A 22,143-nucleotide genomic window follows, 5' to 3' on the forward strand; every position below is an offset into this window, starting at 1 on the left:
CCAAATCTTCCTGACAAAAAGAAAAATGAACTTTGTGTCTTCAAGAAAAAAATAATAATGCAAGTTTATATTATTTTATAAATGTTCACTTAGGAATTCATTACTTCTAGAAAAAAATAAGACAAAATAGTCATGGCTGGAACGTCTTTTCTCTCAGATCCATTACAATCAGAGCTATCCTATGGTAAAAACAATATTCTTCACTGGATGTTGAAGATAGCAAGTATCCATATTCCAAATATTAGGATTCCCTTATAAAATAATATAAACTTGCATGATTTAATTCACCACACCCTGTAAATAAATATATATATATATGTGTGTGTATGTATGTATATATATATATATATATATATATATATATATATATATATATATATATATATATATATATATATATATATAAGCAGTAAAGCCAGTAGCCACACCAAAGTGGCTGTTGAATGTCACTACCAGTTTAACCCCAGGCAGTTTCTCGTCAACTGGTTATCAGTGCAACTCGCTGCACCTTTTATATGCAATATATCGCTGAGGTGGGCGTGGGGCGAAATCTTTCTACCCTCTAGCAGCTATCGGGATCGTGAGACTGACTCAGTTTCGAGCGATTTAGCTCATCTTCAGTTGCAAGCACCTGCATGCCAAAGCAATAACCAGAATCCGCTATCATGAAGAAAGTGACCATCGGTCACTGATTTGCAACAAGCAAAATAGGTGGTTATAAAGTCTTCAGAAGAGATAGAGTAGTAACATATACTGCACTGTAAAGCCAGTCGCCACATCAGACTAGCTGTTGAATGTGACTACTAGATTAACCTTGAAACAAACTTGGAACATTTCAACAGAAATATCCGTAACCTTATTCATACTAATCTACGCGAGACCACCTGTGGTTGTATGACACAAATTTCCCATTTTAAAATTATCTAAATTTAAAATCTTCCATCAAAGTTTCAACTTCATTTATGTTCCAAGAACCTGATTAATTTGGCCCCAAGACTAAGAATAGGTACATTCTATACCAAAATGACTTTTCTTTTTTTATAATCTTTGAGTTTTCATCTTTTATAACTCCTGGTACAAAAACTTTCTTCACCAAATTTTCTATCAGCATCAATTTCTTCGACAAAGACCCTTCAACACAGAAGGATGATCCTGGTTACAAAAGTGGGAAGACAGTTGTTGTGAATGGTGTTGTAGAAAGAGGTGTCAAACTCATTCAAGATTACAATAAGATTCTCACATAAGAGGAAACTGAGAAACAATTTGTTTTACAAATCGTTACCGAAAACTGTACAACATAACCAACTGCAACTAAATCCTCTCTTACGCAAAAATAAGGTTCAATATTCAGTGTTCACATTATGTTTTTGATTCTATAGAAATTATTGTTGTAAATATAACTCTCTTTTTGACTTGTTTCAGTCATTTGACTGTGGCCATGCTGGAGCACCGCCTTTAGTCGACCAAATCGACCCCAGGACTTATTCTTGGGAAGCCTAGCACTTATTCTATCGGATTCTTTTGCCGAACCGCTAGGTAACGGGGACGTAAACACACCAGCATTGGTTGTCAAGCGATGTTGGAGCGATAAACACAGACACACAAATATGTATCTTATCTATAAAAGGCATATTTTCTGTGTGTGTGCGTGTGTACGTTTGAAATTCATACATTTACGCAATTCCAAATTTCTTGGATTAAAGAATCGCTATTAATATTCTAAATACAATTTGTTATGTCACTGCGTCATGTTTGCACTCAAAGAAATTCCTAATAACGAATAAAATCCATAAAACAACACAAGTAAACGTTTTCTCCCTAATAAAATCTAATTTCCTCTTTCTAATACAAATCCTTTCAACTTCTACTTTCTCTTATGAACCTTTACGAACAATCCAACAACAAATACAAAAAGAAAGGAAGGAGAAACACTGACAGTAAAAGAAAACTATTTCAGTATCAAAACTGAAACAATCACATTTCGATACTGTAATGACAGTTTCACTTTAATGGCTTCATTTTAATACTACATACGTATATACATACATACCTCATTCCAATTGGCGGGAATTGTAAGTTATTTCTAACTCGTCCTTCACCATGATAACAACAGAAAAAAAATAGTCACACATCTTTTTCAAATACTATCGACAAACATTTATTCCCTACAAACTGTGAGTTTTTTGGAAAATCTCTTCGTAAATCTTGAGATTAACACCCGCACGATTACCTACCTAACCCTAACGCTGACCCTAAAGCCCTAACTCTAACACTGTAGTGAAAATCGTGCGGGTGTTAATCTGAAAATTTAACAATCTTTTTTAAATCACCTTTACTTACTAACATTTTTTATTTAGTATGCGTGTGTTGCCCATATATATATACATATATATACATATATATATATATATATATATATATATATATATATATATATATATATATATATATATATATATATATATATATATATATATATATATATATATATATATATATATATATATATATATATATATATACTTAAGACATAGTTGTGGTTGGGACGTTGATCGGCAGAGGTCATTATTATTATTATTATTATTATTATTATTATTATTATTATTTTAAATTTCTCCCACAAGGGTGGCTTCGGACAGGTGGAGAATAGTCGATTATATCGACCCCTGTGTTCAACTGGTACTTATTTTTTAGACCCCGAAAGGATGAAAGGCAAAGTCGACTTCGGCGGAATTTGAACTCAGAACGTAGAGATGGGTACAAACCTCCCGTCGCTACACAGATTCTGCAGAACAGGGTTGCGTGTGAAAACCAACTTTAAAGTGTAAATATAGATGTTTTTTTTTAATACACTCATACATACATACGTACAAATACACACATACATACAAATAAACACATACATACAAATACCTGTCAGTCTCTTCCAAATACGATCGACAGTCAAACATTTATTCCTTACAAACTGAATTTTTTTAATATCTTTCTTAAAACGCATTTACTTACGACCATATATAGATACACACACACAGAATGCACGTTAATACACACATACATACAAATACCTATCATTCTTTTTTATTTAGTGTGTATGTGTGAGTGTGTGTGTGTATGTGTGTGTGTGTGTGTGTGTGTGTGTGTGTGTGTGTGTGTGTGTGTGTGTTGCCCATCTTAATATATAATGCTGAAGTTCTGTATCTGTGTGAAACCTTTTTAAAAGTTTATAGAAATCCACATTTTCCACTTTTTCGTACAAATTTTTACATCAATGGAATTTTCTCGATGTGAACTTTCCAGTGCGGTAATTAGATTTTTTAAATTCCATTTACTTTGTGTGATTTAAGGGAGATTTGGCTGTTGTTTCTAGCAACTTTTATATTTCTTCCCTTCTACCTGTACCGGCGTTCTTACACATCGATCACGCACTCAATATATATAATACACAGACTAAGAGTAAAAGAGGGAGAGAGAGAGAGAGAGAGAGAGAGAGAGAGATACATACAAAGTTATAGATTAACTTGCTTTAAGACTATTCTTTCCTTCTACCTTTTCACTCTTACTTCGTTCTTCTTCCTCTCTCACATTTAATAGCTTTCTTCTATCCCTCTACCTCTAACATATTTTTCATAACATAGAAATGTAAAAACACATACAACCACATATACGTGATCTGTGACAACAACATACACATAAACACATACACACATCAACATTATAGATATAAGATTTAGTTTCTGTGTGTTTCTTATATAAACATGCGCATGCATTGCTATTTTATAACTGTCTTCCGTTCTCCCTTCCTCTCTTTATTTTTCTTCATTGTTCACGTTCTCTATTCCTTTCTCCCCCTCTCTCTTTTTCCTCTCTCCATCTTCTCTCTCGCTCTCTCAAACGCATACACGCGCACGTACACACAGCCATTTTCTACAAGATAACTCATGTTCGTCAATGTTTTGTAAATATACAAACAACGGAGCTTATGGACAACACATTGCAAATCAGTGAACTTCATTACAAATGTGGGTAATTTTTCAGATTAACACCCGCACGATTTTCACTAGGGTGTTAGGGTTACGGTTTTTGCGTCAGGGTTAGGGTTTTAGGGTTAGGGTTACGGTTAGGGTTACGATGAGGGTTAGTGTTACGGTTTTAGGGTCAGGGTTAAGGTTACGTAATCGTGCGGGTGTTAATCTGAAAAATTACCGAAATGTGAAAACTACCGACCCTGCCATCTGTTATAACTTTTGTTGTTCTGTTTAATATGTACATAGATTATGCCTCAAAACCAGAGACCTTGCTGGGGAAAGAAACTAACCGGTTTAAAAAGACAGCAACAGACTGCAGCAATTCACCACAATTCAGAAGCTACTTTTAACATAATGCAAAATAGTGCATCAACATCTACTGCCCAATCTGATAGAGTTCTGGCAGAACTGTGTAGCAACAGATCGCCAGCAATTGCTTCATCAGAAATTGCCGTCCTATCTTATGCGAAAAGGAATTACCCTGCTATGTATAATCAAGGCAGCACAAAAAGTTGTTTTGCACAAGCATTTGTATAGCCAATTAGACGGATGGAATTTACGTACACTTAATAATGTTACGCAAAACAGCCTTCAGACTTTCCCTATTAATTACATCGTCTTTTGAATTATGAACATATTTATATCATAAGGGTTTTTTCATTGTAAGGCTTTCTTTTTTTAGTTGATTTTCACCTAGCAAGCCTTATCGTAGATGGCGTAATAAGTCACACCCGGACAACGTCGGGTTATACTGCTAGTATATATATATATATATAAGTATATATATGTGCATATATATATGTATGTATGTATGTGTATTATATATATATATATATATATATATATATATATATATAGATATAGATAGATAGATAGATAGATAGATAGATAGATAGATAGATAGATAGATAGATAGATAGATAGATGTCCAATGTAACGAATGGAATAGATAAAGTCTGGATTACATATGTCTCATATTGAACCGAACTTCGGAAGTGGTAAATATCCAAATAAAGTGTATACCGCAGATTATTTTTCTGGCCAAGGATATCTTGATTAAATGAAGTTTTCATTAGCGTTAGGAAGCACATGCTGTGGAGGTGCAATGGCTCAGTGGTTAGGGCAGCGGACTCGCGGTCATAGGATCGCGGTTTCGATTCCCAGAACGGGCGTTGTGAGTGTTTATTGAGCGAAAACACCTAAAGCTCCACGAGGCTCCGGCAGGGGATGGTGGCGAACCCTGCTGTACTCTTTCACCACAACTTTCTCTCGCTCTTACTTCGTGTTTCTGTTGTGCCTGTAATTCAAAGAGTCAGCCTTGTCACTCTGTGTCACGCTGAATATCCCCGAGAATTACGTTAAGAGTACACGTGTCTGTGGAGTGCTCAGCCACTTGCACGTTAATTTCACGAGCATGCTGTTCCCTTGATCGGATCAACTGGAACTCTCGACGTCGTAAGCGACGGAGTGCCAACAACAACAATAGGAGGCACATGTTAACACAGAAAATTGTGCCTCCTAGCGACAATGTAAACTTCATTTAATCAAGATACCCTTGGTTTCATGAGTAGCCTGTTGTACACACCTTGCTTGGATATCTACCGCTTCTAATGTTCGTTTTCTACGAAATATAATTAGCTCGGGTGTTATCTGTGTTACTTTTTGAATTTATATTTCCGCACCTGTAAAAACTGGCTGCCTATCATGGACTATAAACTATTTTTTTCAGCTTATCGTACTTTGATATGGGACAAATTTACAACATTCCGCACTAATAAACGACTATTATTCCTGGAAGTTGTTTATATTTACTACGGATTGCTTGAGCTAACTTTCTTCCTACACCTCGGTCATCGGATCTTATATTTATATATAAATAGCTGGGCCCGTGCCGTCAAAATTAACGGCTAATTGTAGTATTTTTATATATAAATAAGGTACAAAACCAAGATTTTTTTTTAATAATGCTTTTATAACTAAATTTTTTTGTGAAAAATCTATCCGCAACTGACATCCCTTGACTGCTTGTTTCCTTCAAAAGAATTTTCAAGTTCCCGTTCCTTCTTGTCCGACTTAAGTTCACATAAAGCTGACCGTGACCAAATACGGGAGCTGGCAAGTTAATACCAAATACACAGAGTTGAAACGTTGTTTGAGTTTTCTTTTCAGCGTTGAATGTTAACCATCCCACTTCCATTGGTCGCGCACATGCACACACACAACATACACACATACACACATTCACATACCCCCTTTTACATACACACACATTTATTCACATAGAGTTGAAACGCTGTTGGTTTTATCCTTTTTTCTGCGTACAATTTTCATCATCTCACTACCAAATATGACATCACCCCTTCCTTCCTTATTCAAGTATCACCCCTTCCTTTCATAGTATTGGGTTGGCAACTAAGTTGCCACGGTTTTTTTGAAATTTAATATTTTAAAAAGTTTTAATAAAAAATAACAAGTAATTAATCAATAATATAATCTATTCACACTTATTTACAACTTCTTCCCAACGTTCAACAAGATTTTCAATGCCTCGCTGGTAGAAATCACCCGATTTTGACTCGAAAAATTGATCCAACCAAGCTCTCAATTCTGCATCAGTATTGAACGAAACTTCGCGCATAAGATTTGAAGGAGATCGAAAGAGGTGGAAATCCGTTGGTGTCACACCAGGAGAGTACGGTGGGTGTCGCAGCACTTTCCAGCCATGTGTTTGAATGGTTTCTTGGTCATCTTGGCGATATGAAGGCGTGCGTTGTTGTGAGAGCAGAACAACTCCATGCTGATGATTAGATCTTTTTTTCTTGAACAGCCGTGTTGAGTCGTTTCCCGTGTTGAACATAGAGTTCCGCATTGACTGTTTGGTTCCGTTCAAGCAATTCGTAACGGATAATCCCTTCTCAGAACCACCATACGCACAACATCGTTTTACGCGGATGAAGATCTTGTTTCACGCGCATGGTGTCACTTGATTACCGGGGCTAAGCCATTAATTACGCTGCTTCATATTGATGTACAGGCACCATTTTTCGTCGCCAGTAACGATTCGGTAAAGAAATCGTTGCTTGTGTCCATGAGTTGAGCAGTGACGAGCAAGCAAGCCAGCGGAGATTGTGGCTCGTTGATTTTTGTTGTTGTCACTTAAAGCATGTGGAACCCATGCTCCATATTTCTGAACATTTCACATCGAGTGAAGATGCTTCTCTATAGCAGTGTGGGAACATTCCATTTTCTTTGCCAGTTCCCTTGTTGTTTGCCGAGAATTTTCGTGCAAAAGTTGGTTTAATCGCTCCTTATCGAACTCAACTGGACGGCCAGAGCGAGGTGCGTCTTTGAGGTCAAAATTTCCATTTTTGAACTTGGCATACCAATCATGAGCGGTTCTTTCAGCTATGGCACCCTCTCCATACACTAGCACAAATGTCACGAGCAGCTTTTGTGGCCTTAGAACCTTGATTAAAAGCAAAAAAGAAGGAGGTATCGAAAATGCTCGTTTTTCTTAACTTGACATTCCATTTTAATGATCTGAAAAAAAAAAAAAAAATAACTAGAAAAAGCCTAAAATTAACTAGAAAAAACAAAATAGATTCAAAAATGATTCAAAAATAGAATTCTCGACAAAAATACATTCCAAGATTTTAAAAACAGCGGGAACTTAGTTGCCGACCCAATAGATTATCTCGGTAACCATGAAAGCTATGAAAAAAATACAAAGTCCAGCAACACCACCGGATCATTCTACACATCTGTGTAATTTTTCGTGCAACTCCACCCAGCCGTTTGACTGTGAATCCCAAGACAAGAAAATATAGAAGAAAGAATCACTCATGTCAAATGCATGTGTATAGATTATATGCACAGAGTGTGGTGAATAAAATGTCGTCTAAATTACGCAAAAATGAAAATAACAATTTAACAGATATATTAACCAAAATTAACAATTTAACAGATGTATTTACCTAAATTACATTTCGATATATTGAAAGTACTAAAGAGTAAATTTATTTAATAAAATCACCTTTGGGTTCAACCACGGCCTCCGGATGACTTCGGAATCTCCTGCAACTCTTCTGGATGATCTTCTTGTTTAAGTTGGTGAATATTGCCATAAATCTTCCCTTCAGCTAATCTTTGGTGTTACAAGGATTTTTTTTGTCCCACACATAATAATCAAGGCGGTTACAGTCTGGTGAGTTAGGTGGCCAGATGCGAGGGGTGATGTCGCCGCAGACATTGTTTGACAGCCATGTCTAGGTTCTGCTGTTTTGTGTGGCACGGTGCAGAGTCCTGTTACCAGACACAAAGTCTTCCAGCAGCCACCCTCTTGACCCAGGGCAGCATTACCCCCTACAGGCAATTGATGTATGCCTCTGTGTTGAGTGTGTTGAAGCCGTGTGGGGAGATGAATGGAAGTATAACCGTCACTAGTGATCACTACAAACACCAAAACATGTTGACTGGATGCTTGATCTTTATCACTTCCGGTACATGTCCTCAGGTTGACACCCAAACTCTCTGACATGTTCGTATTGGAGCTTCCGGTGCGAATGCCTAGCAGAACAACATGTTTCTCCAAGACGTTGCCAAACTGACCCTAATATACTGTGTAGTCGACAAAATCCAAAACAAAGAATGTGCATGCGTTAAATTAAAAATTTAAGTGGTGACAATTTACTCATCGCATGCTCTATCTATCTATCTATCTATCTATCTATCTATCTATCTATTTATCTATATACATGTGTGTGTGTGTGTGTGTGTGTGTTTGTGTGTGTGTGTGTGTGTGTGTGTATATATATACAAATTTAATTAGAGGATAACACAAACACATATATATTGGTGTCTTTTCTCTTTATATATCATACACAGGTATTATTTCTATGTAATGTTTGTTGTTTCTACGAGTATCTCACTTTGTGCTTTTGTAGTTTACGACAGGAAACTCTAAAGTTGTACGAAAATGTATTGGGCTCTTAGTAGAATTAATTTATTTTACATTCTAAATTTAGCATCATCATTATTTACTATTTATTGCAGTTTCTCGACAATGAATATAATTTTACAATTGTACATTTTAAAATTAAATCCATGAATTTTAAGTTCAATAATAACCGTGCTGGAAAAACCTATGATAATAAAATGACACAACATTTGTTAGTCTAATTCCGTGTGATCGTGGAAAAGTCAAAGTAACCCCCTCTTTTCAAATAAAGTCAGATGAAGGCAAAGTACAACTTTTCCTAGAATATTTACCTTCATAATTATTTCGTATGTCTTTACGTTCTGAGTTCATATTTGCCTTTCATCCTTTTGGGGTCGATAAATAAACTACCAGTTGCGTACTGGGGCTGATTTAATCGACTGGACCCCTCCTGAAAGATTTCGAGCCTTGTTCCTTACAGGAGAAAAAAATATTTACCTTCATACTACTCCACTGTTATTACAAGGTATTTTAATTTGAAATTAGATTTCAAGTTCTTAAAACAGAGACCAAGATTAAATTAGTAAAGCATATGAAATCTTATTGTACATTATAAAATGTGACAGGAAGCTCTACCGAGAAGAGTTTTGCGGAATGGGAAAGGAAGTATTATCCATAAGTATTATCCATCGTTTATTGGATTCTTTTGTGATAGAAGTGAACAAACCTAATTGTTTTCAAATCAAATAATCAAGATATTTAAGTTAGATCAAAACACTTTTTTCAGGAAATGATAATTACTATTAAAAATGCTTTCGTATTAAAACAAAATTATTTTGTATTGAAGTTTGTACGAAAGTGTTCTAAATAAATTAATATATGTTACTGATTTTTGCTTGAATAACTGGGGATGAAATTATATTCACACATTATACGCGATGTAAATATACAACAAAATAAGGATATGGCTGAAAACTGTAAGTTACTATTTATATCAACCAGCTGAAAAAAACTTTATTTTAAATTTAATCTGTAGCAATAAACTTGTTAATGAAAATACAACACTTTTAATAACTCTATAAAAATAAAAAGGGTAACTTCAAACTGTGCTAACCCCAGATGAGTGAGATCTTCATCTTGTTCTGTTTAATAACTCTCAAAGTAATTTTCACATTTTAGAAGCATCAAATACAATTTATGTTGGCCAGAGATGAGTTGCTGAATCTATCAAAGTATAGAAACGTAGAAAATGATGTTGATAATTTGCGTTGAGCTGGATACATTGTTTGGATTGATGCTCAGATAATCCTTAGGCAGATGCTATATGGTAAACGTGTTTGTAGAAAAGGGCTACAGTAGAAACCAAGACAATGGTTTAAGGACTCTGTGTAAAGATGTCGTTGAAGGCTTGTGAAATATGAGAGGTTAATTGTGTAAGCAATGCTTGTCATCGCCAGAAATTAGGAAAACGGATAAGGAAAAAAGGTAGGTATTTTTAGAATACATGCATTTTTCATGCTAATTTGAAGCTAGCTGTATGAAAACGGAGCGCCAGTGTAGTAATTAGGGGACATTTGGTCTGCAATATCTGCAGGCGTGAATGTTTATCAAGAGCTGCTCTTAGGGCCAGTACTAGAAAAACCACAAGTTACAATATTCTAACACTAACTGCACGAAGTGTCTATTGTAGCCATGTCTGTAGAAAACACTGTAAATCCGAAGCAGGACTGAAAAACCACATTCGCTTGGCTCACATTTCAGTGTAAAACCAAACCATGGCGTTACAAGAAATGAAGCTGAAGCCATATATCAACGCACAGAGGTACGCACATGCACACACAATACACCTACACGCTCACAAACACACTTGCATACACAAACATACAGAAACACAGATACACACAAACGCACTCACACAAAAATACATTCAAACGTACGATCAAAACACATACACACAAATACCTGATCTCACACGTTCATAGAAATAGAAATAAAGACCATGTGATGTAAGAAAGAAGACAAATCTGAAGGAAAGCTGTTGTCATTGATGTTGTCACGAATAGTGACGAAAGGACTTCTTCAGCCCTAGAAAAAGATCTCGGAAGGTTGTGCTTCTACCCAGCAATTCACAACACTGTTAAAGCCAGAAAAAGTTTCATTATTCCGCCTAAATGCATACATACATACTTACGTCATACATACGTACATACGTACGTTCATACATACATACGTACGTACATACATACATACATACATACATACATACATACATACATACATACGTACGTACGTACGTAGGATGTCAACATCACGCTAAAGATTAGAGAAAAAGAGAACTACGCCGAGCTACTGAGAAATTTGCAGATACTCCACCCAGACTACAAGTTCAGATTCATACCCGTGATTGTTGGGGCATTGGGATATGTAACGAACTGCCTCAACAAAAACCTGGAAAAATTAAGGTTCTCAAAACCTGAAAGAAAAAGGCTGATTAGAAGACTACAGATTCACGCCATCAATGGAACTGTAAAGATATGTAAAACCTTCCAAAAATTTAGCACATAAATACATATGCATGCATCTAGACATGAAAATATATGCATAAAAACGCATCCATAAAACAAACATACAAATCTGCGCATACACTAACACCAAATACTGCACACACACACATATGCACAAATACCTAGATGATGTTGATAAAAGTTCCAATAAAGGAGCCTTGAATCTATGTTAGAGTCCGGCTCTTTTTCTATGGACAAGAAATACAGAAATGAAACTGATTGATAACATACACACATACATATGTACGTACGTACATACATGTCCAATCCACACGCAGTAACAAATTGCTTTCATAGTATTGAAAACAAAACTAGAAATAAATTTTCACAAATTGATATAATTATTTTCTAATTAAGCAAATATTATAAAGAAGACCCTTTTGTTTGTGCGAAAAAAAATCTAGAGTAAGTATGGAAGAAATTAACATGGCCTTAGTTGCTAGGAAAGCTGTTATTGTATTAGACAACCAATATTGGATTAAAAAGACAATATTAATAGCTTTGAGATAACAATGTGATCTGCAGATTCTATGCAGGTCACTCATCTAACAGGTATTTATATCCCATTTACTTAAAGTAGGGATTTTTCCTGAACTTGCGGGAGTTTTCTATAGGGATGATGGGCTTTTTACGCTTAGAAACTTGTATAGTAGAAAGTTAGAATTGTATAAGGTTTTTTAAAAAATTAGGACTCTCCACAACCATCGAACATGAACATGGGTCAGTTAACTTCCGAGATGTGAATCTTAACCTTGTTACTGGGAGCTATAAACACAAACTTTAATTGTATAAATATCGGATGTAATCATCTTGAATCTATCATAAATTATTTTGTTTACAATATACCTAGAAGAATATCAAATATATCATCAAATAGAGACATTTTCTACAAAAATATGGATTATTCCAACACGGCACTCAGTAGAGCAGGATATAAGCAGCGGTTAACATATTACGCTCCAAATATAAACTACAGTGATACGTATAACATAGGTATGATTGATGATAACAATAAAAAATCTTAAAGATCTGGAAAGAATCAGAATAAGGATAAAAATATAAATAAAGATGCACTAGGTAACAATGAAATCCTACATACGGAAACCAATTTGTTACTCCGTTCGTCTAATGTTATTCATAAAAATAAAAACATGATAAAACGACATACCCCATATATAAATAATATTGACCCACAATTAAGTAATTGTTATGGAACTCCTAGTAAGCACAATATTATATTGGATATTGTCTCGACTAATGTTTCCCAGGTTATATCTTCACTTAATAAGAAGTTAACTAATTCCTAGAAAAATACGGTTAAATTTAGTACCGATAGATTACAAGACAACATAGACTTTTATGATCATAATGAGCGTGCTAATATGCATTTTAAGGTACAAAGAGAAACAACTTATGTTGGATCCCATCTTAGACAAAAATAAAGAACTAACGATAAGGGCAATAATAATAAAAGAATGAAAACAAAAATATATATTGTGATTGCAAATTTAAAGATAATTGTGTGAAAATTATTGCCAGCAAAAAATGTAGTTTATAGATGTAAAGTAGAATATAAAGGTAAAAACTATTTTTATATCGGATCAATGGGAAATGCTACAAAAAAGCGTATTGCTATCCATGAATGCGTCTTTAGAAATAGAAATATTATTAATTAAAAATTACTGATTAATTATTAAAACCAACAGTTATGACTGAGTGACATAGAAAACACCCTTAAGTAATCAAAAAACTATATTGGCATTCATACTCTCACAAGTAATAATGACAATATAATAATAAATGGTTTTACATACCGTTAACTGTATCGAAAGTATTGTTTACCCAATCTAACAGTTCTTTTGTTTTTCAAATACACACACACACACACACACACACACACACACACACACACACATATATATATATATATATATATATATATATATATATATATATATACAACACAAATAAAAATAAGACAGAATTGCATATACGCAAGTAACGGTTATTTTAAAGAATATTAACATGCGCACGCGCGCACATCTGAATTTAATGCTGAGACTGACAATGATCACTCGATCCATTGAAATGGTATTCCTTTCTTTCGGTCGATTTCTAACTCTGACAAAATTTTCAGTCAACTGTATTCAAAATACATCTTTAATTTAATTTAATTGTTTGATATTTGAATTAATTGAGCTTGGAAACAATTGTAGGTTGTCAGATATTGATGTTACTCGAAATCGGAGTTGTACTAATAAACGGATGTCTATCTGTCCATTTCTCCATTGCATCAATGGGACACTTATTTGTATTTCATTGATACACTGGATAAAACCGGTGAACCCGGAGGCTAGCATCTCTCTCAGAAGTATTATATTCTCTCAATAATATATATGAAATGAGGACGCATGAAATAGTGATTAGAATGGTGTGCTTACACTTGCCAGATCCTGGTTTCAATAACTAGAACGGGTGGTGCGTTATGTTCTTGAACCAAATACTCCATCTCATGGTGCTTTGCGATCACTTCGACTGTTGACGCGAGGTATACCGTGCACCTGTTCGGACAACGTTGATTTGATGGAGAAAATAATATACAACACATGCATTTTGATTACAATAAAAAATCACTTGTGCAGATCTTTTGGCAAAAGCTGAATGTTCATACGTCGTCTTCTATTGTATAGTATATATGTGTGTGTGTATGTATGTATGTATGTGTATATATATATATATATGTATATACATGTATATATATATATATATATATATATATATATATATATATATATATATATATATATATATATATATATATATGTATGTATATATATATATATATATATATATATATATATATACAAATACAGACAGTCACGCATACACACACACACACACACACACATATAGATGATAGATAGATAGATAGATAGAATTCATTTATAATGTTATCAGTAAGCTAAAATATGAGAAATATGTTTAAATCAATAGATCAATAAATAATCGATAAATCAAACAAACGAACGAAAGAATTAATGAATGAGCGTAAGAAAGAAAGAATGGAAATGAAAGAAGAAAGAAAGAAAAGACAGCTTAAGGAAGAAGACATCATTATACTAAGAAAGTTATCAGTAAACGGCTGGAAATTAAGATACGAAATAAATAGATCAGTAGTTATTGTAGATATCATCTTGAGATCGATTTGACACCAATTGGGATGAGAGCCGAATTGAAGGGATCAAAGTCTTCAGATAGAATTTCCTGAAATTGTGATGTCATAATCTCTCTTGGAGTGATTATAGGAGAGAGAAAGAGAGGGAGAGAGAGAGAGAGAGAGAGAGAGAAAGAGAGAGAAAGCAAGAGAGAGAGAGAGAGAGAGAGAGAGAGAGAGAGGTGAGAGAGATCTATACCAAATTATGTATGTGTATCGTAAGGTAGACAAGAGGGAATCTATGACAGAAAGGAGAGAGGAGGAGCCTACTGTAACATGTTGTAGCGAGAGATCGATAGGAATTGAGAGGGAGCAAGGAGAGGCAAAGAGAGCTACAGAGGGGGAGTACGTGGTAGAGAAAGAGATGAGGAACGATAAAGATATTTACTAATAGAGGAAGAGTATGAGGTAATAATGAAAGCTAGGGAGCAAGATGGGATGAGAGAAAGAAGGCAAGTAAGGATAACACTTATTACATCCTTTTTCATTTTCAACCCTATTACCTTCCACATCAATGATTCGTTTTTCGTTTGACATCTAACAATTTCACCTTTTCACACTTCCGGTTCTGGAACTGGAGCTTCACACTTCCCCGCAATCCTTACATAAACTCTATAGCCCATGGACTTCCTAGAAATCACAGCCAAATCTCATATAAGAAACAAAGTGATATAAAACCTATTTTTATTCTTCTCTTTACTGATTGGTATTTGGTCACAAAACTCCAGATAAACCAGCAATTAAGCTGCAAATTTTTAATGAGATAAATGGCCATTTAGTGTAATGTGATAATTAATAAGAAATTTTATTTAATACAATATTTTTACAGGAAGAAAAGCAAGTTAAACATTGAAAGTACAAAAGATGAGATTTTTGAGAAGGAAAAAAACAAATTTGAAACTGTAGTAATGCCTTAGCAGACGACATGTCCGGTAAGCTTATCCACGCATGCGCAGGGACTAGTTCCGTAAGTAACACGGGAAGAGTCTCATGCGCATGCGTGGAGTTCAACATCTAAAATGTTCCCGCTCTTTTCATTCTCTTTCTCGGCCGGCGGGCCATGAGCCCAGACGTTCAAGCTGTCTTTCTCCAACATTCCAACTCTGGAGACAGCTCTTTCCAACATTCCAACTCTGGAGCTAGACAAATAACCACCAACATCATTGACGGCGTCTCAGCAACCAAAGGGCGAAGTGCTGCCTATTTCCTCTGTAAATAAGTATTGTTGTGTTGATGGTTCAGAATCTGCGTTTCGTTGTTTCTTCCGAATTTAATGTACGGAAGTGGGTATACACCTAATGGTGTATAACCACTTTCCTATAAAACTAATTTCGATATTTCTTTAAAATATTTACGATTTTCGAAATATTTATGAAAACTAAATTTTATTTTTATATTCTTTTATATGCTGCATTCATTTTGCTTGTCCATGCTGGGGCACCGCCTTAAATAGTTTCCTCAATCAAATCTACGCTTTTAAGTCTATTAAGTCTATTAGTTTCTTTCAGCGAAGCGACAAGTTGCGACGGGGTAAACAAACTAACACCGGTCCTCACACAGTTAAGGGAGGCAAAGACAAATACAAATACACGCGCGCGCGCACATACACAACAGACTTCCTTTTTTTCTCCAGAATTGGTCGATCCAAGAGTATAGTAGTATACATTGAAAACACTTTCCCAATGTGTCACTTGGCGGTGACATGTCTGTTCTATTTCACAATGGAGAGGACACAGTTGGACACTCGGTATATTTACTAGAAGTACAGAATGACATAAAAATGGTCAATCATTTGCTTAAATAGCACGAGCATAATTTGACCATCTGTGTGAATCTGAAAATTGTCAACATCCTCGATGTCTAACTGAAAGACTCCACAAAGTTACCATGTCGTCTCTGCATATGGAGTAGCCGAGTTGGAAAGAAACACAGAAGGAGTGACACATCCATGAAAATCTGGAAGCAAGTCTATTAAACATTATGAATGTCCCAAACATTATGAATAACCATGAGAAGCCATATGTAGCTCGACTTGAGGAGACACTTCGTGGAGGCGTTAAATATTGATGCTGAATGTTTATATTTATTCAGTTGTTTCTGCTTTGACTTTAGAGAGGATCGAAGCAGACGGGTTAGATGGAGCTAAACTTCATGCCTTTGCATGTGATAAGGAATTTAGCAGGAAGATGAATATCTAGGAAGGGGCTGTATGGCTGTCTTTTGTGGCAATTGTACAAAATTGTATTGGGAATAAAGAGGCAGAAAAGTGCAAAGGTCTGATTCCTAGAATGATGTTGGCTTTTCGCGATCCCGGATTCAACATGAGTGCCAAGCACCATTACCTGAATAGTCACCTTGATCAATTCCCAGAGAATTTTCCAGGGCCGTCACTTTTACTTATTTAATCATTTATTAATCCTTGAACATGGGACGTTATCAAACGCTAGCTTCGAGATTTGGGTGTCTCTCCAGGTCAAGTGACTGCTTCTCTGCATTGAGAGGCTACAGTTGCTCCAGTACCCCTGACATGAGATTAAAATGTCACACGAAAGAATCACAAGAGGAATTCTTCAAGTTGAACCGACTGACAGGATATGATATCCATAGTTTCAACTGGTCGTGCTTGGAAATCCTTTCAGAAATTCTAATGAAGGTTGCTTCTGATAAGATTGTATGAAGGAGGTGCCTGAAAACTCTACCCCTACAAACTTCATATGAATAGAGGGCAAGAAAATGGACGGATGGATGAAATTACCTAACTGTTTGTGGTCTTTGTTGATTCTTTAGGCTCCCATACACTGTTACCCACACAAACACTTCTCCTGCCAGCTATTTACCAGACGTTGTCTCATGTGTAACTTTCATTTAATTCGTTTTTAAATATTTCTTCTCAATTTCCAGCCTTTATTTCCACTTCTTTATTATTTTTGTCAATATTTTCCAAATAGATAATAATGTCATCCATTTTCCGTGTTTCGTAAGTATTTCTCACTCGTCTATTCACATAATTTCTTTGTCATATTCATAATTCACAGTATATAGGTTTTATATTATCGTTAATGCTTTTGCAATTATTTCATAATGTATCTTTTGCAGGAAGGGAATTAGGAATTAAACAAGATGACCTGGAAATCATCAAGCATGACAGTCCTTATAGCATTATGGAACAAAGCTTCCAGATGCTGCTCAAATGGTTTAGAAGCTGTGATCCAGCGAAACATACACTTCGAATATTAGAAGAAGCTCTGGAAGAAACTGAATGTTTCACTGCACTTGAATGTTTATTATCAGACTCCAATTGAATTGTTTGTAAATATAACTGTTGTTTAACCCCAAGTCTACATTCGCCATACAGAGATCTATGATTAAGTGCCTTCCATCCAAGTACAGAGAACCCAGAATCACCTTGTCTAATGTATCATTCTTTAAGATGATAAGTTGTGAATGGAGTAGGATTCGGCTACTAATTCTAGCAGATTTATCTACCACATGGAGACCCCTTTATTGGTTTGGTTCCCTTTTTGTTGGAGATTAAATTTCGAAATAAAGATAAACTTTGAAATTTCATTTGTTGTTGGTGCTGTTGTAAGCCCCGGCGTCTCCCTAAACACTTCCATTGTTATAGAAAGTGTTTAAAAATCCTGTGGAATTTTCTCAAAAATGAAAACTGTAATTCAATTTTTTAAACTTACTTAAAATGCATATTTTGTTGTCAAGTAGAACCTCCTTGTAGACACGATTGTTAGTAAAATACAGTTTCTATTTCTCTCTGCCAATAATTTTCCATTAGGCTTCATCCAAACTCTAGAAAAGGAAACTTACGGGTGACCTTGTGATAAGAATTGTGTTGGAAGATATATCCCAGTTTGTTTAAATGTTTGTCCCTATGCTTTGTTGTATGTCAAGGCAAAGAATGGTTTCACAGGAAATTGTATGGTAACTGTGAATGGGAACTCCATTCATTGAGACTCATTTGGAATCCCTGAAATTACCTGCATTGATCCTGCAAAAGAACCACAAGCAATTCCAGTAGCAATAATAAGATCGTGGAAGCATTTCAAGGGCCATTTTTAGCATCTAAATTCTTCTAAAACCTAATGCAGCCTCTTGTCTTTAGCGTGAGAATATGTGATGGAAACTCTGATGGTATGAGTTTGTTGATTAATTTGATGAGGTAGTTTCGTTATCAATTGTATCTGAGCTTCTGTATATCTTTACCTCTCCAGGGATCTTGGTCAACATGAGTTCATTCACAAATTGTGATATTTCATTTGTTGGAGTAATAATGGGTCTGTTTCCAAGCCACATAGGGGTCTGTGAAGTTATTTGCAAGACAACATCACATAGACTTGAAAGTCCAAAGTTGTAAAGCAGGTTGATTTTGAATGAACCTAGACTTTTTTCGACAGAAAGGTCACCATTTCCTGCATCAAGATGGTGATTAACAGACCGTTTTCATCAGAATGACCTTTTGTAAGATGTCTTAGATTGGTACCTATCTTCACTATTTCTACTCAATCCTCAAGAAAAGATCTGTTTCGTGTTGCATCAACAAACTATGCTCTCCCAAGATGACATAACTGCAAGAATTTCTTTTCTATCACCAGACAGTAATATAGTAAATCCACAAAAAGTTTTGTTACACTCTCACACATCATGCAATCTCCTTTCAAGGAACTCACAGATATGATTATACCCCTTCCTGATCTCAACGATAACTAAGAGACCAGACTGCGACACACATTCTCTTGTGACGTCTCTCTCTCTGAGTTTTCATGTTGATTTTGTAGTCTCACTGAGAGAAATCTTGGACATAGAATGAAGAACTCTCCCTTTCAGAAGCAAAGTGGTTGCAATTCCAGACATGGCAGTAGCAACTATCAAGTATGATGTTGATCACGTATGTTTCTCCCTGTGCCACCATTTGCATTTAAGAACAGAATTCTTCCTACTTTACTATTTATGGACCTGATAGCTTTATCAATATCCAATCGTTGCTCGATGTCCAAAGCCGACAGAATTTTATTTATGTTTTTTTTGCCTTAAAAATGGTTTCTTTTCTAAGCCCATTTGGAACATTAGCTACTTCAACAATACTTGTATTTGGTCAAAGAATACCATTGTGGCTGTAGATATCCAAGATGTCAACTTCAAGCTTCCATTGGATATTTATGAGAACAATGTTCAATTTCCGTTTAGAGATGATTTCTTCATTGTTCTGGTGCATTTTTCTTCAGCAACATAATTCTTCCATGTATCCCAGAAAACAGGAGGATCACAAGGCATGCATATTTCAGTTGAGACAGAAAATCGATTTTATTTTATTTTGCCAGCGGTTTTATCGGGATTCGTGCTTTCAACCGTAGAATACTTAAAACAAGAGATTATCGAGATGGATGTCAGCCAAAATAAAATAAACAACATTACGCCCATAGCATGAACAAACCGACAAACATGTATTCCAAGATTTTCTATCTTTTAAAAATGGAAAAATACTTTGTTTCCTGTTACCTAAATATATTCGCAAATTTTAGGGTTTAGTTCACGTTTTTGTATTCAATGGCATTCACTTCTTTCCTGTTCCATTCCCATTACTTCCGGTCTGATCCCTTTCCTCTCGTATTTGACTTTCACATTTTTGCAGCTTAAAATAGGACGACAACCGGTGCACGGCTGCACTAAACTGTACTAGCCTTGCATATTCTTGTTCTCCCCTCGTATTTATTGCTGAGGCACTGGCTTATCTTTGGAGTTTTCTGACCAAATCTGAATAAGAAAAAAGAAATTTAATTAATTTCCAAAGAAATTAAGGAAGGATGATAAAAACATTTTATACTTTATCATTTCGTATGCGAGATTTGGCTGTTGTTTCTAGCAGGTGCAACCACAATAGGGTCTGTGTGACGATTGCAGGGAGGCGTGAATCTAGGGGTTAAGGATCGCAATATTAAAACAGCGAAATTTTTAGATGTTAAACGAAAAGCAATCAGTGATGTGGAAAAGTGTTCGATATTTATTGATAATGTGCTATAAACACTTCGATCTATTATTTACATTAAATCATATTTGGAAATCTTCAAATTCTGTGCAGTAAAACAGATTTTAACAAAAAAGAAAATAATTTAAAGCAAAAAGGGAGTTATCGTTCTTACCCTTTCATCGTTGATGCCCCTTACTGCATCGTATAAGCATGTCTCCGCCTATTTTGCTCGCTTTACTAACTCATACCCTTCCTCTAATAGTAAATATATTTATCGTCCAACAGCGCGCTCTCCCTCTATGTCTCTCTCTCTCTGTTTCTTTCCCTTCGCCTCCGTCTCTCACCTCATCATATATTACTGAATGTTTACCCTCCCTTGCTTTTTCTTTTAACTCCCTCACTCTGTACCTCATTAAAAACACGCAAAGCATCTTCACACTCTTTCTCTCTCGCATACAAAACCTATCTATCTACTTCTCCCTCTTTATCTCCTCTATCTCAGCACCTCATTATATATTCATTTTAACCACCCCCGCCTGCCTTGCTATATCGTTCACCTCATCCTCTCGCTCACTTTCTGAACCTATATATCAGTTTCTCTCTTTCTCTCATGCACACACTCACATACTCTCTCTCTCTCTCTCTCTTTCTCTGCCATCGCATACATTAACATATCTCTCCCTTTCTCTTTTTTTCTTTCTCAGCACCTCGTATATTCATATATCCCTCCTCTTCCCTATATTTCCCTATCTCTCTTTTTTCTTCCTTTCTCTCATTCTCTCTCTCTCTTTCTCTCTCTCTCTCTCTTTCTATATCCTCCTTCCCCTCCTTATATCTTACCTTTTCCCTCTTCCTCTCCTTTTATTTCTAAAACATCAATGCATAAGGTGGCGGAGAAGAAGGACAGACAGAGATAGAGAGAGAAAGTGAGAGTATAAGGTAAGTGAGTAACTAAGGGAGGAAGATCATTATAGAAATGTATATTAATAGGGGAGAGAGAAAGGGACAGAGAGAGAGAGAGAGAGAGAGAGAGAGAGAGAGAGAGAAAGAGAGAAGGAAAGGTAGGGAATGGCAGGGAAACATCAATGCATAAGTTGGCGGAGAAGAGGGAAAGACAGAGATAGAGAGAGAAAGAGAGTGTATAAGGTAAGTAAGTAACTAAGGGAGGAAGATCATTATAGAAATGTATATTAATAGGGGAGAGAGAAACGGACAGAGAGGGAGAGAGAGAGAGAGAGAGAGAGAGAGAGATAGAGAGAACAAAAGGTAGGGAATGGCAGGGAAAGATCAATGCATAAAGTGGCGGAGAAGAAGGAGAGACAGAGATAGAGAGAGAAAGAGAGAGTATAAGGTAAGTAACCAAATAAGTGAGAAAGAGCATTATAGGAATGTATATTAATAGGAGAGAGAGAAAGGGACAGACA

At 35.6% G+C, this 22,143-nt stretch overlaps 1 protein-coding gene across 1 annotated transcript in view; it reads left to right on the forward strand.

The window, feature by feature from the left end:
• Window positions 1–10,736: 10,736 nt before the first annotated feature.
• Window positions 10,737–22,143, forward strand: part of LOC149130128 (tumor necrosis factor receptor type 1-associated DEATH domain protein-like) — a 39,942-nt gene continuing 28,535 nt past the window's right edge. Inside the window, exons 1-2 of the mRNA XM_089345844.1 lie at window positions 10,737–10,783; window positions 12,376–12,518. Of these exons, the coding sequence (XP_089201970.1) occupies window positions 10,737–10,783; window positions 12,376–12,518 (190 nt within the window). The remainder of the gene's footprint in view (window positions 10,784–12,375; window positions 12,519–22,143) is intronic.

The sequence above is a fragment of the Octopus bimaculoides genome, chromosome 30, assembly GCF_046866305.1.
Source record: "Octopus bimaculoides isolate indiv1 chromosome 30, ASM4686630v1, whole genome shotgun sequence".
In the NCBI taxonomy this organism is placed as follows: Eukaryota; Metazoa; Mollusca; class Cephalopoda; order Octopoda; family Octopodidae; genus Octopus; species Octopus bimaculoides.